Source organism: Sodiomyces alkalinus (genome assembly GCF_003711515.1).
Source record: "Sodiomyces alkalinus F11 unplaced genomic scaffold SODALscaffold_3, whole genome shotgun sequence".
NCBI classification, from domain to species: Eukaryota; Fungi; Ascomycota; class Sordariomycetes; order Glomerellales; family Plectosphaerellaceae; genus Sodiomyces; species Sodiomyces alkalinus.
The window spans coordinates 4,000,586-4,017,826 of record NW_021167081.1 but is presented as its reverse complement, the minus strand read 5'-3'; the positions used below and the strand labels follow the sequence as shown (position 1 = coordinate 4,017,826).

General features: G+C 41.5%; 2 protein-coding genes across 2 annotated transcripts; one reads left to right on the top strand and one right to left on the bottom strand.

Annotated features, from left to right (window-relative positions):
- Positions 1-4,159: 4,159 nt before the first annotated feature.
- SODALDRAFT_358647 (hypothetical protein) lies at positions 4,160-7,089 on the top strand (the record flags this gene model as incomplete). Its single annotated transcript, XM_028614115.1, has 4 exons — positions 4,160-4,168; positions 6,119-6,784; positions 6,885-6,970; positions 7,002-7,089. The coding sequence occupies 4 exons, from the start codon at positions 4,160-4,162 to the stop codon at positions 7,087-7,089; spliced, it is 849 nt and encodes a 282-aa protein (XP_028467933.1).
- A 138-nt stretch (positions 7,090-7,227) lies between these two features.
- SODALDRAFT_332288 (hypothetical protein) lies at positions 7,228-8,097 on the bottom strand. Its single transcript, XM_028611669.1, has one exon. It carries the CDS (start codon positions 8,073-8,075, stop codon positions 7,407-7,409), a length of 669 nt encoding a protein of 222 aa, XP_028467932.1. The 5' UTR covers positions 8,076-8,097; the 3' UTR covers positions 7,228-7,406.
- Between the last annotated feature and the right edge of the window lie 9,144 nt (positions 8,098-17,241).

Genomic DNA, 17,241 nt, shown 5'->3' with positions numbered 1-17,241 from the left:
AACCCTAGGAAGCTTCGTACTCCCTTAACTATTATAGGCGTTTCTTACTCGCGGATAACTTATAACTTCTCTAGGTTATAAGATACGCTTTTCCCTATCATAACTATAAATCCTAGGTACTTTACTATCTTCACACTAAACTTATACTTTAACGGATTTAGGTTTAGACTAGCGTCCGCGAGCGGGCGGAGTACCTATTTTACCTTCGCCTTATAATTAGCCTAACTCCCGCTAAAATAGACTAGGATATTATTAATATAAGCGGTAATAAAGTCGTCTAGGAAGCGTTATAGTATCTTATTAATATATTGCTAGAAAGTCGCGGGGGCTTTATTTAGGCCGAATAAGTAGATAAGCTATTCGAAAAGCCTAAACCGAGTTCGGAATATAGTCTTATATTTATATCCGAAGGCTATCCTAATCTTATAAAAAATAACGACTATATCGAGTTTCGTAAACTATTTCGTTTAGCTTAGGTTTTAAAGTATCTTAGCGATTAAAAGGAGTAAGTAATAGTCTTACTTAGTAATGGCGTTTAACGCTTAATAGTCGTAATAAAAATAAAGTCCTCCGCCTAGCTTCCTTATAAAAAGGATAGGAGCCACGGCTTTTAAACTACTAGCACGGATAAATCCCTTATCTATTAGGTCGGTACGTATTTTCCGTAATACTAGGAGTTCTTCTCTTAATATATTATAAAGCGATCCTTAGGGGAGCGATAATTCCTTACTATTATTTCCGGGTAAAAGGTTTACCTTATAGTTAACTCCTAGTCGGTATAGCGGTACTTAATTAGCCTTATTAGGCGTAAATAGATCGCCGAATTCTCGTAATAGCTCTTTAGGTATAAAGTCTTCTAAGTCCGCTAATTACTTCTTATATAACGCTTTTTCGATATCCCTTAAGCTTACTCTCTAGACTAAGACTTCTTCGCCCTTTTATCGTAATTATCGGATAATACTCGTGAATACGGATCTAGTAACTAAATAACCGTTATAGATAGCTTATACTCTAGTAGATTCTTTATCGTGATAAAGTCGTATATTTAATTTAGCTACTCCGTAGTAAAGCCGTTTATCCTTAGCGTAGTATATCACGTTATTTTATTCTATCCAGGGCTTCCTAAGGAATATATCTTAATTAAGCCCGGGTACTATATATCCGAATATCATTTACGGGTAGCCGTTAATCTTAAGCTTTAGATAGTAATCCCCGCGCTACTAATAGTCCTAGTAGCTTCTAAGAAGCTATTTAGTAGTCGATTCGTTTTATCGACTAATAGTAATTAGAGTCTTTAGGTAAACTATTTACCTATAGCGGTACAATAATTATAACTAGTATTAATAAGAGCGAGGATATGCTATTTATTTACTCTAGCTATTATAAATACCGGGTTATTATTAGCACGCACTTTAAACGCCTTTTACTCCCGCTATATTATAGCTATCGGCTTTAACGACTATTTTCGTATTAAAGCTATTCTTTTTCCGAGTTATCCTCGCTAATCGACTTATCTCCGCTCTTATTACGATCCTTTACACGAGTCTTTTAAACCTTCCGGGCTATATCCTAGTTTTCCTTTAGCTTTTTATAGTTCCGCGCGATATACCCTTTCTTATTATAGTTATAGTATATCCGAGTCTCTTACTTCGCCTTCCCGTCGCTAACATGGTTTACTCCATCTATCTTTATATCGTTATCGGTATCCTTCTTCGTAGTTATATAGTCTTAAACTTATTTATCGTAGTTCTATTCGAACTAATAACCTTTAAGTTTCCCGGCGATCTCTTATACCCTATTAACCTATATAGTATAGTGGTTAGTAAGGATACGGGCGGAGATAAGCTTATCCCTAAGTTACGAGGTAATCGCTCCTTTAAGGAATACGATCTACATAGTAGCCTCTTATTTAGTACCGCCTATAAGGGTAATCTATCTTTTAAAACGGGGTAGAAAGGCGGTAAATAACTTATCGAATTATTAACGAATCGTGTGTAAGGCTTAGGTAGCTTATAATTATTCTATAGAGTTAAGGTAAGTACGATTAAGATACGCTATAAAGTTATTAGGGTTTATAAGCTTACCCGGTCCGTTACTTTATTAGAAGGCCGATATAACCTGTTATACTTCGGGCCCTAAGTAATTATAGATTATATACTAAGCTTATATATTATTCTAGAATAGGTCGCTATCGAATATAAGCTTCTACCTTATCGTATAGGCCTATACGCTATGGTATACTTATTTCCCCGAGCACTTTATAGGGCTATTAATAGTCTTACGGGGTGTCGCCGTTAAGGTCGGGGCGGCTATTATTATTATTAGCTATAGTGCTAGCGATAGAACCGGTAATATGGTAGATTCTACTAGTATAAGGATTATCGGGGTCTATAAAGGAGCCGGAATACTTAAGTTAGGCGGTATTAGATCTTATAGAGTAAGCGATCCTAGGAGCCGGGCTACGAGCTATTTAACTAATAGGCGTTATCGCTTATTAGCTTCTTGTCTAGCGCGTTATCGTTCTATAAACTAGCGTATTTCCGAGTAATACTCTTATATCGGAGTAAGCCTTACGTTAATATCAGTACATTATTTATAAAGAGGGCCTGGCCTTATATTTAGGACTCGGTTATTTTCTTCGAACTGTTAGTTCGCCCACTCCGCGACCTATTTAATTCTAATAGGTCGCTAGGTAGTAGTATTAGGATCCTGATCTATTACTAGCATAGCGCGTAGGTATCGCTAAGTTCTAGATATATAAACGACTAGTTATAGATCGTGGTACTAAGTAAGGTCGTAATAATAGATTATCTAAAACTAAGGAAGGAAGAAGGAAAAGGAGAAAAGTCTATAGCGCTAGGCTAGCTATAAGGTAGCGATGACTAGGCGATATAGGTCCGTTAACTAAGCGCGTAGTCAGGAAGATCCGGAGTATAGCCGGATCCTTTATATCGGGGTTAACCCGTAATAGTAGTATAACGTATATATCGTCCTTAGAGTAAAGCTTATTGGCTCTTTTATTACCTGGTATTTGTATATACTCCGGGCACTACTTAAGGTCGGTAAAGACTTTACTCGTTAGTCTTTACTATTATAGAAATTCGTATCTTAACGATCTAGGGACTATACTAGCTAGTCCCTTAAGTACTGCTTAGTTATCGATATAGCAGGAGACCTAGTCTATTTCCGGTAGCCGTAGTACTATGGTAAAGCCGCGCGATACTCCTATAACCTCCCTATTACATACTACCGTAGTATAGAGGTACCCGCGCCCTAAGGTAATTTCTCGCCCGCCGCGTTAGACGGAGAATACCTAGGTTATATTTTACTTTTTCTCTAATTCGTCGGAGTAAACTATTATATACTCTAGGGGTAGTCTATCCACCTATTCGTTTAAAGCCTTCGCGGATTTTTCCTTTAGGCGGTTATTAAGTAGCTTATTATAGTGTTATATTCCAGCAAACGGGAGCCGTATAAACGGGTTCATTAGTAGGTTTATTTGTATAAGCTCGCGAGTCCGTAGGACCCGTAACCTCTGGGTAGGGGTCTTAGTCTTCCTGGCCTCTCCTCTATTAATCGCGATTACCGCTTATCCGATAGGGTACTCTATTTCTAGTCCTATAAGTCGTATTATATACCTTTATCGGAGGTACTCGGTATATTCTTTTACGGAAGGCACGCCGGCTTCTCGGTATAGGGCTACTCTAGGTATTATCCTCCACGTAGGTAGTATAGCTCTAAGTATCGTTATCTATACTCGATATATTATAGGGGTTCGGGGGAGGTGCCCGTCTAAAGACCGGCACTATTTCTAATAAATTATATCGAAGCGTCCCTAGACTAAGGCCTTCCTTCCTTCTTACTAGATCTCTCCTATGTGGTGTATAATAGTCGGCATATATATAAGTATCGCACGTCAAAATAGCACTTGTATAATTAACTTAATAGAGCAGAAACCTCCTATATATGTATTATATTAAGTTATATCCGTGTAAGTCTTTTATGGCCTTAATTTAGGTGGTGAAGACTCTATTATGGGTACTATATTATTTAGATCCTATTCGGTCTTTTCTGGTATCCTCCTTTATTATATTATAATACCCGAGGTCCCCGAGGTCCGAAGCCCTTAGTTAGATATAGATCCCCTAGGGACCACGACATGGTCCGTGTGCTTATACGATACACCCCCTTATTTAAGGTGGGTTTTCCTAGGTTAACTAACAAATTAGAGGCTTTGGTTTAAACTGAAAGCTCTCAGCTTTTCTATTATAAAAGTAATAGTTAAGGGAAAACGCCCTTATAAAAAGGATCTAAATACGCCATATTTAAGCATTTAATTTAAATCTATCTTAACTAGTTCCTTAATTCTAATGAGCCGGATCTACTTAATTGGATCTACCTCTATCGATCTACTATACCCTTCGGGGCCTTTATCGTCGCTATGACCACGGATTTAGCGCGTTTAATCTCTTTATGCAGTTACTTTAAATACTCGATACGATCCCTATAGCATAATAGTTACCGCGTTTTCCTTAGTCTTTAAGTCTAGTCTCGATATATTATTAACTAAGGGTATAAAGATCCTCGGGCTAGACTACTTCCTTATCTAAGAGGCCTCTCTCGGCTTCGGTCTAGTTACGCCTAGCTATCCCGCGTATACTTCTAAAGAAGTTTACGACCTAGATATACGTTATAGGCATCGATTTAACCTCTTTCAGGTCCTTTAACAGCTCCTGCTATCTTAATAACCACTTCTATAGTCTTTTAAGACTATTTGGAGTAGTACAAATGTGTTCGTTATATTCTTTGTCGGTATTCATGCAGCGCGTAGCTAAATAGTAAGCGGTATCGCGTTAAATAGCTTCGTATACCTCTTATAGTATAGCGTTACGTAGAAGTATCTTACGGCTTTTATCGATAGTATTAGTCTACCACGTTAGCACGACATTAATACCTTTAGCGTATTTAACGTAGTTATCCCCCTATATCTTCTAACGCTATATCGTAGATTTATAGGCACGCTATCCGCCGCGTATTAGCTGTAATAGCGATGTAAGCGTAGCGCCTACTTATATAATAGCGTTCGACGCTTAGAAGGCGTTATAGGAAGGCAGAGCAGGCCTTTAAGGAGGGGGAATAGGATTATTAGGCCGTAGATAATCCTATACGTTATTATTAACGGCCGTAGCTTCGTAATAGCTACGCTAGAGCTCCTAATCACGATAGGTTTTATATTTAACTAGCTTATATTCCGATATTTTATTTATTAATAGACACGCTAGATCGGCGTAGGTAGATAGCTGTTTTATTAGTAGTAGTAAGGATAAAGGGTAGAGTTTCACTTAGTAAGTAAGACTCTTAATTATCAGATAAGCATAGTCGAAATCGTTATAAAAGAAGTCAAAATTAATTAAGGTAATTATATATAATCATAACTCTATAAGCGCGTCAGGGAAGCGCTGCCACCCTATTTTATATAGTGCAGATTTTGCAGGTGTCCACCCGGAGTGGCCGAGATTACAATCTCGGGCAAATCCAGTGCGTTACGTAACCGTAAAACTACGGTCTTTTCGGTAGATAGAGGTCTGTGCGCCATTTCTTACCTAAGGTAGCGCTACCTTATCGTACGCTTAAAGTATATACAGTTCGTATAATAGTGGTTATAGATAAACTGATATTAAAGACTATGGCTAAGCTAATAGTAGATATAGGTCCGAGTAGGGTGAAAAGTTCAGCTAAGGATTGCTATAGGGCTATTTATTAAGATTATATAACTAAATATCTTAGGTAACCACCCTTATAATAGGTAGGAGAAAAACACTCTTCGTGATAATATAAAACTTCCTTTTAGTAATAATAGAAAAGCACTTTTTACGATAGATAATATAAGAACCCTTAATAGAAATGCTCCTTATAATATATTTAACGCGATTACGAAATAGTTCGACTAATTAATTAAAAGCGTATTAGGAAAAGAGGAGGGAAAACACGTTAACGTGTTACGACACGACTCGTAAAGCTAGGAGAAACGTTTCCCCAGGGTGACTAATCAGAAAGCAGACCTATAGTAACCCTCAGCTTAACTTTTCGCCCCACTCGGACCCACACCTACCCTCAGCTTAGCCACGGTCTTCAATATCAAGTATCTGTAGTCTCGTACGACATCCCCCGCATCGCCCTATTTCCCGCCCTGCCCCCTTTTCGCCCTCTGTTCCCCAGCGGCTACAGGATGGGTTGTTCTACGGATAATATCGATGCCGGCCCTATCCCTGCACTGCCGTACTGGCAAGTTAATGTGCCCCCAGAAGAGAGGTCGGACGAGTGCCCCGAAGCGTTGCAGCATCTCAGTGCCAAGGACGTGGGTATTCTCAGCACTCCGGATGATGCATACAATTCACAAACATGGCCAGAGGTGAGGCAGCTCGTGGCGGAAAACCGGCTCGATTTGTTTCAGCGTGTGCCGTCCGAGTTGAGGCGGTACAGGATTTTCGTCCACGAAGTGATGGAGGAGCATGGGAGCGTGATGAACTTTATCCTTGGACAGCGGCTGCACTGGACGCAACCATTACAGGCGAACGGGAGATATTTCCAGGACCCAGGTGATGTCAAGATTCTATTCAACGACTGGCCCTACGGGATCGATGAGCGAATCAAGCACTTGGTTGTGTGGACTAAGTTTGTCTTGGAGGACGATCCTCTGACTGGAGACCTCAAGGAGTCGACTAGGGCGGAAGTGGGTCGGTTTGTTGGCGAGACGTTTCGAAAACAATTGCCCAAAGACACGGTAAGATAGGTCATGTAAAGGGCGGTAGGAGATGGATGCTCTTTCTCATGTGGAGGTGGGAATGGCTAACCTTACCATCATAACCGATGGGGATGGGTAGGTCATTTCGTTCAGGAACTGCAGCAGCCTGAAGTCTGTCCACGCCGTCGAACACTTCCATGTCATGCTCTTCGACCCTCCTTCGGAGTTCCTTCGGCACATCACCAATGACGACAAGCCCCTCTGCGATAAGCTCAGAGGGCGATACCAGAATGCCAGCAACCCTCGATACAGTTTCTGCTTACAAGCCGCAGCTCAAAGTTTGAGGACGATACTTCTGCCACTAAGAGTTACATTATTCTTTTCTGGATGGGGTGCTTCAAGGACCGTCCGAGCTCGTTCTGTACTCAACCCGTGCAGCTTGAGCCATGGGTACAGCTGTTGGCTTCTCCAGGCCAATCTTGAGATGCCAACATCTTGGGACACATGGCTCGCTCCTCAGTTGAGTTGCAAGGTCGGCGGCAATGGCAATGGCAAGTGCCTCGAGTGTCTCGAAGGAAGACGCCTCCATAGTCTGAAAAACGGACGGACGGTGGAACGAGTCACCTCATTAGCTGGGGTTGCGTCGTGCTGGTTAAAGGAATCACTCCGGGGGGGAAGGAGGGGGGGGGTTGAAAGCGACGAAGTTGATAGTTACCTTGATCACTGTAGCCTCCAGACTCGTGTACATGTCCCCATCATTGTCAAACATGTCGACGTCGATGTCCGCGATGACGACTTGTTTCCTTTCCCTCTCATTGTCGTTCACCCCGATGAGCGTGGGTACACGAAGCCTGTGAAGACTCAAGCAAATTCCCCAGCTATATGCAGGGGAGTCTGGTGGGAAAGAGAAGTGTTTGGAAAGACTGACGCCTTCCCCCAGGAGGGATGCCTTGGGCAGGGTGAGCGTGATACTAGCGGAGCGCAACTTCTTAGGGTCGACCAAGATGCATTGCCTCACGCTTGTTGGAGCGGAGGAAGAAGCCGGGTACGTCACATCGCCAATGAGGTGCTCGAGAGCCTGACGAAGAGTGACATGAGACGTGCCCATGTGCGCCTCGAGGCTGCCGAGACTGGCCAGGATGCCCTTGGCAAGAATACCATAGTGGACCGTATCATCGCTGACACGGTCGGTAGAGGCCGCTGCGTGGAAACGGTCGGCCAGGGACAGATTGGCCGACACGAGGAGCGGCTGTTCTTTCCCTGTTCGGCCCCAGGCGTCGACACCGGCCCGGGCATGGGCTTGGAGGTCACGGACGTGAATGGAGGCCATCGGCTCGCCTGCCTCTGCCTTGACCCCCCAAGACGTCCGCAGTGTCCAATCGCTGAGGGACATTATCGACCGACAAGACCAGTCTCGGAAGAAGATTAATTGTAGGGCGAGTAGTTCGGCAAGACAAATAAACTAATAAACTCAAAAAGTACGTAGTTGTATTATACCTAGCGCAATGTTCTTGATTGTACCAGGTAATTATTCGTCTGTTGCGCGATATTACCTGAGAGACCATCGTGACTCTGAAGTCATGGGCCCTACTCAGGCGCCAGTACAGAATGCTATTTTGCCAGTAAAGTAGTGGGTCCCGCCAAGCATACAAAGCTACCTAAGTACTGTCAGATAAAGCGTAGTCGAAATCGTCACAAAATAGGTCAAAATCAATTAAGGCAATTATGTACAATTATAACCATGTCCGACCGTCAGGGAACCGCTACTACCGTATTTTATATAGCGTAGATTCTATACACGTTTACCCGGATTATAATCTGGGTAATCCCGCCTGTTATATAACTAAAAAGACTATAGTCTATTTATTATACCCCCTAATCGCCCTAAATATCGGTTACGCGATTAAAGCTATTCGTAACCGGCAGATATAATAGGTATATAACCTATATAATCTCTTCATTATAGCCGGCCTTAAATTTATCCTCTACACCCTCTAAATACTCTATCCGGACTTCCTCGAGCTATTTTTACTATAGCAGTTCCCGTATATCTACTACGCCTACCTAGGACCTAAATATCTTAAATTTCTCGCCATATAGCGCCTTTATCAGCCCGTCTACTCCTATTTCCGCGCTCGTAATATACGTTACGAGTATTTAGCCTTATTCCTTTACTTAACGTAACTAGTGGCCGTGGATATGGATGTAGAGAAGGCGCGTTATTAATATACCAATCTCTTTTTTAACTAACGGAATTATTTAGTTATTATCGTATAGGATCCTAATTCCGCATCATTAAATTCCACCCCTATCCTATATAATATGCCTTATATAAAGATACCCTCCTTTATACCTTATACTAAAGCTAATAGCTCTACTTCCGTTCTTAACGTTATAAGCCTATCTTACTTATTAGTATACTACGCGATAATTCCTCTAAGTAAGCGTATTACGAACGCTTAACTTGTCGTATAGACACACGGACCACGATATAGTCCCTAGGGAATCTATGCCTAACTAAGGGCTTCGGATCTCGGGGACCTCGGGCATCAGGATATAATAAGGGAGGATACCGGAAAAGACCGGATAGGATCCAAATAACATGGTATCTATAACAGAGTCTTTACCACCTAAATTAAGGGTATAAGAGACTTATATAGATATAACATAATATAAGATATATACACGAGATTTTTGCTCAATTAAGTTGATTATATAAGTGCTATTTTAATATACGATAATTATAAGTCCAGTTTATAACGCCTAAACGATAGATATTAATAAGGCTACCCCTATTCTACTATAACAGTAATCACGTTTATATAAGCACTCTTAAATAACTACTATTAACCTAATTAGAGTAATTTAGTGATTAATGAACCTACTAACCTACCTATTAATTAATTAATTAACCGATAAGTAAGTAAAGATATCTTCTAACGTATCTAACGCCGAATAAAAGGTAGCCGTTCTTACTCTTATTAACTAGAGGGATTAGGCGATATAGAGGCACGCTATACGCGATAAATCTACCTCCTACTAGTATAACTACCTTAATCTAGAGCTAAGCGATAACGAGGCTAATACCTACCTACTCCTTAAGTCTATACGATCTAATATCCGTAAATACAAAGCCCTTATTAACCCTAACGCAATACAGGAGGCCACGGCTACTGTATCTGCCATTATCACGTTAAAGAGCGATAAGGCTACCGATACTATAGACGCCGCCGCTACTACGGCTATTACGGTTACTACGGCCGCCGGTAAGAAGAAGACGGCCGCTCGCCGGAAGGCTACGGTCGTATTAAAAGAACCACTCATAAGGACGCCCACGTCTATTAACGACCTCCCCGAAAAGGGGCGTATGCGCTACCTATATGATTATCGTGCATACAACGAGGAAAAAGCCAACTACGAAGTGTAGTAGAAGGAGTTTAATAAGGTACGCTTATATATTAAAGGGACCGTTTATACTATGTTATATAATCTCCTCGCCTAGGTATAGAATAATACCATAAATAACCTATAAGTCTAGATTACTCTCCTCTACGCGTATATAGGACTAACCCCTATAGACCTCTATAAGGAAGCCCTAGTCCTATACCGATAATATACTATGGCTATAAAGGCTATACCTAAGGATATAGACGGGTAGGTTATAAGCTAGAGAATAACGATAATATATTATAAATATATAGGCGTTTTAGAGCTATTAAGCGCGGATTATTAGGCGGAAGACGCGTTAAAAGCTAGTCGACCTATTATCTGGGAATAGAGTAATAACTACCTAGTTAATAACTACGATAAGATTACGGAAAATAAGCTAATAATTAACGACTTCGTAAAGGCTTTAAAGGCGGTTCTTAGTAGTATAAGGAGTCTATAATCCTCCGCTATAAAGCCTAGAATTAGGAGAGGCACCTTTAATACCCTTAAGAACCTTCCCGATACTAAGGATACTGCTAATAATAAAGATAATAAAAAGCGTCCTGGTAGTAATATATCCGTAAAGGCTATCCCTCCCGTAATAAGGAGGCTCTATAAGATATATAAGAATACCTATACCACCGCCGCCTATTAGTACGTAAGGCCGGATATACTTCCTTATACCTAGCGTGGCCGTGAAGATATTATAATGCTTATAGAAAAGAAGATATGTAACTATAGTTTTAAAAGCCGCGTGGATACCGTGATATAGAAAAGGCGGGAAGCCTTAAGGGCTACTACCGCTAATAAGATAGAGGAAGTCTTGGAAGATTAACTCTATAATACTACGCGTATTATAACTACTACACTATAAAATCAGGGGGTTACTACGCCGCCCGTAAGTATAGTCTTAAAAGACCTTTCCGTTACCACGAGTATACGGCTAGGCGTCCACCCCCCCTAAGAAGGGGGGGTAGCGCGCCCTTATTCGACGATACTATTAAGATTATAATAGAGAGCGTCGCTCTTTATTAACTAACCTAAAGTATTACTGCACTACGCGATCCTCGACTTAGGATCGTTAATCCACGTCTTTAATAATTAAGGCCGTTTTACGGCCATTAGACTACCCACTAATACCTTATCTTTATCTCTCTAAGTGGGTACCTATAAGGCACCTATCCTAGGGTACGGAGATATTAAGCTACGTGTATAATCCCTATCCGGTATAAATAGGCTATTACGCCTATACGATATCGTATACTATAAAGAGTTTATTACTAATATCGTCTCGGAATACTAGCTATGCCTATAAGGCTATTATTAGGATACTATAAAGAATACTATTATTAGCTCTGCCGATAACCGGCCTATCCATAAGCTACTAGTTATCTACGGCTAGTATATAATCGAGCGTGTGGAAGATACGGCTACCATTACCGCGTTTACGGTTTTAGCTTAGCACCCACACGATAACTCGTATAAAAGATTACGATAACTGCGGTAACCGTAGAAGACTACCGCGTAAAGGTGGTATAAACGCCTCGGCTATTTTAGTACCGATACCCTTATAAGAATTATCGACACTACTTAGGGGGTAAGGATTAAAGGGCTATAAACCGTAGAGTATAACGCGTATAGATAATCGTAAATACCTATATAGATTAGACGTATACTATCCCTCTACCTATTAAGGCCCGGCAAAGCCCTGGCTGTCGATATTTATGATTTAGAAGAGTCAGAATCGCTAGGCGGCCTATATAAGTCTATTATATTCGTTATAGACGTTTTTATAGAATATATATAGGCTTATTACCTATAAAAAAGAGACTAAGGCTTTATCCTTAATACGTTAAAAGACGTTTTTACCCTGCTTAAGACTTAATTCGATGTTAGGCTACGTATCCTATAAGCCGATTCCGAGATATTTTAGCACCTAGAAGTTATTACTTTCCTCGCTACTAAGGGGGTAGAAGGCAAGCTATCGGTATTATATTTATAGGATTAAAACGGTGTAGTAGAACGGATTAAAGATATCGTTAGGAGAAGCGCGAGGGCTATAAGGATTAAAGCTAATCTGCCTATATCCATCTAGCCTAAGATCTTTAAGACTACCGTATATCTATATAATAAAACCCTATACTATATTAACGATTAGAAGACGCTATATAAAGGCCTACGCGGCCGTTATCCTAACCTTACACACCTATAAGTATATGGCTATAAAGTCTTAATAAAAACGCGCGATACCTAAGCTAAAAGGAACCGCCTATAAAGGCTACAACCGAAGGTATAGATCGGTTATTATATTAGTTACTATTCCTTAAATAGCTTCCGTATATAGCTACTATACCTAGCGGATATTATTACTATAAGCGACGTGATCTTTAACGAAGATAAGATCTTTAACGATAGGATTAAAACATTATAAGCCATAGCTTCCGCTAAGGAAATCGGGGAATATCTATAATCTATTCGTATTACCTAATCTAATAATATAGTGAATAGGCTACTATTAAGGCGTATAGCTGTAGACGTATTAGATCTAGAGTCGGAAGACTCTAACGCTACCGCTATTACTGCGGATAAAGGCGAGGCTATTATTATAGTACGAGAAAGGCCACTGCTATTATTATAGGCACCGCTATTACTACGGATACCGCTATCGCTATGGATACTCCGCGGTTTACTATTATAAGGTTTAAACCGTTTCCCACGCCTCTAGTATCCCCGGAAGATCCTGCGCACGCGTTCCTTATTGCGTTAGCGGTGTTCCGGGGCGTAACGGTAGAAAAAGACGATAACTATTAACGGGTAGCCGGGGATACAGCTAGGGGGTGCTTATCGGCCGCACGTCTATCGGCCGCACGCTTATTAGCCGCGCGCCTATTACCCGCGCGCCCGTTTATTGTAAGCCTCTATATAATCAAGAAGGTATAAAACGATAATGCCTAAAACGCATTCTTTAACGCCGGAAGAAATTATAACCCTACGCGCGCGAGGAAGTAAGCTAGTAATAACGGTGATATCGTTCGTATAGATCCCTTTTTCATTAATATTTCTTAGCCGCTATCGCGTCTAACCCGCGAGGATCTCCCGCCTCCACTAAACCACCGCCGCGATATACGCCTCTACCCGTTATAGGAGCGGTGGTTATAGGCTAAGGGGGAATACCTTAAGGGCCACCGATAGATAGGCTGGTAGTACCACGTAGGCCGTGATTAGGCTAATAAGTAATATGTCCTCGCTTATAGATAGGTATAAACTTATAAACTTAATAAGGAGGGTACCCTCCTTAAGTATAAGGCACGCCTTATAGTATAAATGGATTAATAAAAACGGTTAGAGACTAAAGATAACTATGCCGCTACGCTAGCCTCACGGTCTTTCTATATACTAATAGCTATCGCCGTCCGATTTAACCTAGAAATAAGGCAGTTCGATGCTATTAACGCGTTCGTTAACACTAGCCTTAAAGAGGAAGCATTTATAAAGATACCATAAGGCTATAAAGTGCTAGGTAAGGTACTGCTACTACGGAAAGCCCTCTTCGGTTTAAGGGTATTGCCACTATTATAGTAAGAGGAATTTAGCGATACGCTATACCAGATAGTATTCACGGCCGTGCCTAATAACGCCTTTATTATAATCCGCGATAGTTTAATCCTATTCTTCTACGTTAATAATATTGGACTTATCTACTATAGAGATCGTAAGACTAACGCCGATAACCCTAAGGCTACCCTTAAACGAAGCTATATATTATCGGGAGGCGATAAAACCCGGTAGTTCCTAGGAATTAAGGTTCTAAGGGATAGAGCTAGACGTAGGTTATAGCTATTATAATCCTCGTACGTAGAGAAGATCGTGATTAAATACTACGCAGATATCCTCTACTAAAAACCACTAAAGGTCCTATTATTAACTATAATGCCGTTAATACCACCGCGATAGTATACACGCGTTAATTCCCGAGGTCCGCTAGTATTAGGGTATAATAGGTTTAATCCTATATACGCTATTACAATAAGACCCGATATCGCGTTCGCCTATTGAAATCTTTCCTAATATAACATTAACCCCTCCTCTAACCACCTTAAGAGGGCTTATTAAGTGCTACTATTCTTATATTATATAAGGCACCAATACCTAGAATTCGGTGGGGATAGACTCTTCCTAAGTATAAAGGACGCGTCCTTCGGGGATAATCTAGACTATAAGAGCTCCTAAGGATACGCGATAAAGCTCTTCGGCGGCACTATTAACTACAAGGCGGGTAAGTAATCGATAGTTACGATATAGTTAATAGAGTCGGAACTACTCGCTCTTATAAAGGCCTCTAAGGAGACGTTATTTATTAGTCGGATATTAATGGATCTAAAGGTTTAGTTAGATTAATAATAACTATAGCTATACTACAATAATTAGCAGACTATTAACCTTATTAATAAGAAGGTATAATGCCTATAAATAAGACTACAGCACGTTAATATTAATAACTAGTGGTCGTACTAATTAGCATAGTAGGGTCTTTTTAAGGTCACGTACGTTAATATAAAGGATATAATCGCAGACGGCTTAACGAAGGCATTACCGAAGGTAGAGATTAAAAGACTATAGTAACAGCTTAATTTAACGGATTAAAAGGATCGTATAAAGTGGTCGAAGTAACTACACGAATAGATTAAACACGCTAAAGCCGCGGTTATAGCGATAACGAAGGCTCCTAAGGGCATAGTATATCCGATGGATATAAATCCGATCAAGCAGATCGGCCTAATCAGGATAAAGAAACAAATTAATATAGAATTAAATTACACCATTAAATAGAGCGAATATAGATCCCTTTTACAAGGGCGTTTTCCCTTAACTATTAATTTTCGCGCAAACGCTCTAAACCACCCAAAACCTATATCAATCGATAGCTCTTTTCAAAGCTCTATATGCCTATCTATAGCCCTATATCGCGCAGGTGCTAGTTTAGGCGTCTTTTAAGTGCGAAAATGCCTGGAACAGGTCTACGGCTCCCCCGCGTGCGGGGGAAAAGTCTATTATAGCCCGTGCGGCCACGCTAACAAAGCAGTAGGCCTAGCCGCGCAGAGCCGCACCCCCGACCTCCACCTAACCATAACGCCATAAACATCAACCTACTAGCCATAACGCTAGCTATAACAACGCCCCTAGCGCTCCGAACGGCCCTAACACCCCTAACGCCCCTAACGCCCCTAACGCTCCTATAACTATAGAGGGCTTAGGGAAGGTGGATATAGGTAATACCGCTAATATAGAGGATTTAACCCTCGCTACGCCCCTAAATTCGAAAAGGCACCTTAGCCCTTCTGTACCTACCCCTAGATGTTTTTCTAGGACCCGAATCGAATCCCCCTCGGACTCGGAAGCCGAAGGCGCTTTTAAAACGACCTCTAGGGCCCCCCCTGCTTCTAGGGCCCCCCCTACTAAAAGACCGAGCCTTTTAGGCTCTAAATAGGCTAAAAGGGCGCCTGGAATAGCTAAAGCCCCTAGAGAAACCTCGGCTAAGCCCTAGAAGTCGACTAGTTCGGCTAGTAAGGCACAGGCTAAGGAACTACTCCAACAGGCCCTTTAGCTACTTTAATAGGCCTATACCCTCGACCCTGCCCCCTAGATTAAAGCCCTATCCGTAGGGCTTAAATCTACTATTAACGGAACCCCGAGCCCCTAGCCTCCTAGACTCGAACAGAAGGTCAACGAACTAGCTTAGGCAGTTCGTAGGCGTATAGAATAGTAGCCTAAACCCCTTTATAGCGAGGCTTTAAAGGGAACAAAAGGCCCTACGCAGGCCCCTACTTCAGGGACTTTAGCAGCTTTAATACTATCAGCCTCTCTCCCTCTAGCACCCCCCCTAATAGACCCTAAAAAGGTCTATAAGGTTATTCTATAGCCTACGACAGGGGCAGCGATTCCTAGGGATAACTTCGACCCCCTCGCGCTTCGGAACAAAATTAATAATGCCATAAAAACCCCTATAGTTGCGGCTATTAGCCGGTCGACTAACAGGAACCTTATTTTAACCCCGGGGCTGAAGTACAGCGTTTAATAGCCCGTAGACCCGCAAAATTAGTGGTTTAAAGAGCTAAACCTCCCTCTCCAGACCCCCTAGCCTATAAGCGACTAGTTTAAGCTTATCATTACATAGGTGCCTTCTAAAGCCTTTAGGGGTGGCGATACCCCTCCACCTAACCCTTCCGAGTAGCCGTAAAAGGCCCTAAACCGAAGTCTATAATAGGGCCTAGGTCTACAGGACCTAGCCACCGAAATCGGCACCTTTAACCCTATTAGGGTAGTAGGGAAACCTCGGTGGCTAGAGACTCTAAACGCGTGTTACGGTATAGTGGTTATTTCTATGCCCTCCACTAAAGAATAGAAGTACTGCCTGAAATAGGGGCTTTAGATAGCTGGCTAGCGGCTAAAGGTCTATAAATATCGGCCTATACCCCCTAGAACCTAGTGCTCTAACTACTAGAAATTCGGGTATACCCCGGGGACCTATAAAGGCTTACTTACCTGCCCTATCTACGCCGTTAAAGCCTATAGGGAGGACTACTACTACTATAACGAGTATAAAGAATACGGAGACTACGAGTATAAGACCTATAAGTGCTATAACTACGAGGGAGATTACCCCCGCTTTACCAGGGACTACGAGGCCTTTCAAGGTATAAAACCCTAAATTCTATAAATAAAGGGCCCTTTAGTTTAAAGGATATCCGGTTTATTTAATATAACATCGATAAACAAGCCCCGGCGTAAAAGGCTATCCTAGAATAGGCTTTAGAGGCTTCTGCTAATATAGTCCTTATTTAGGAACTAGCCTACGTCTCGATACTAGAAGGGTGGTTTATTCGGAACCCCCCTGCTTTCTATACCGTTACGCCTATATCCTAAAAAACCTCGTTCTTCCCTATTAAGCCTAGGGTCCTTACTTATATAAGAAAGGGCTCTAGTATCGAGGTTTCACACCGCTATAGCCTTTTAGACGATATACACGCGTATATTATGGAGGTTTATTATCTATAGACCTTTTATAT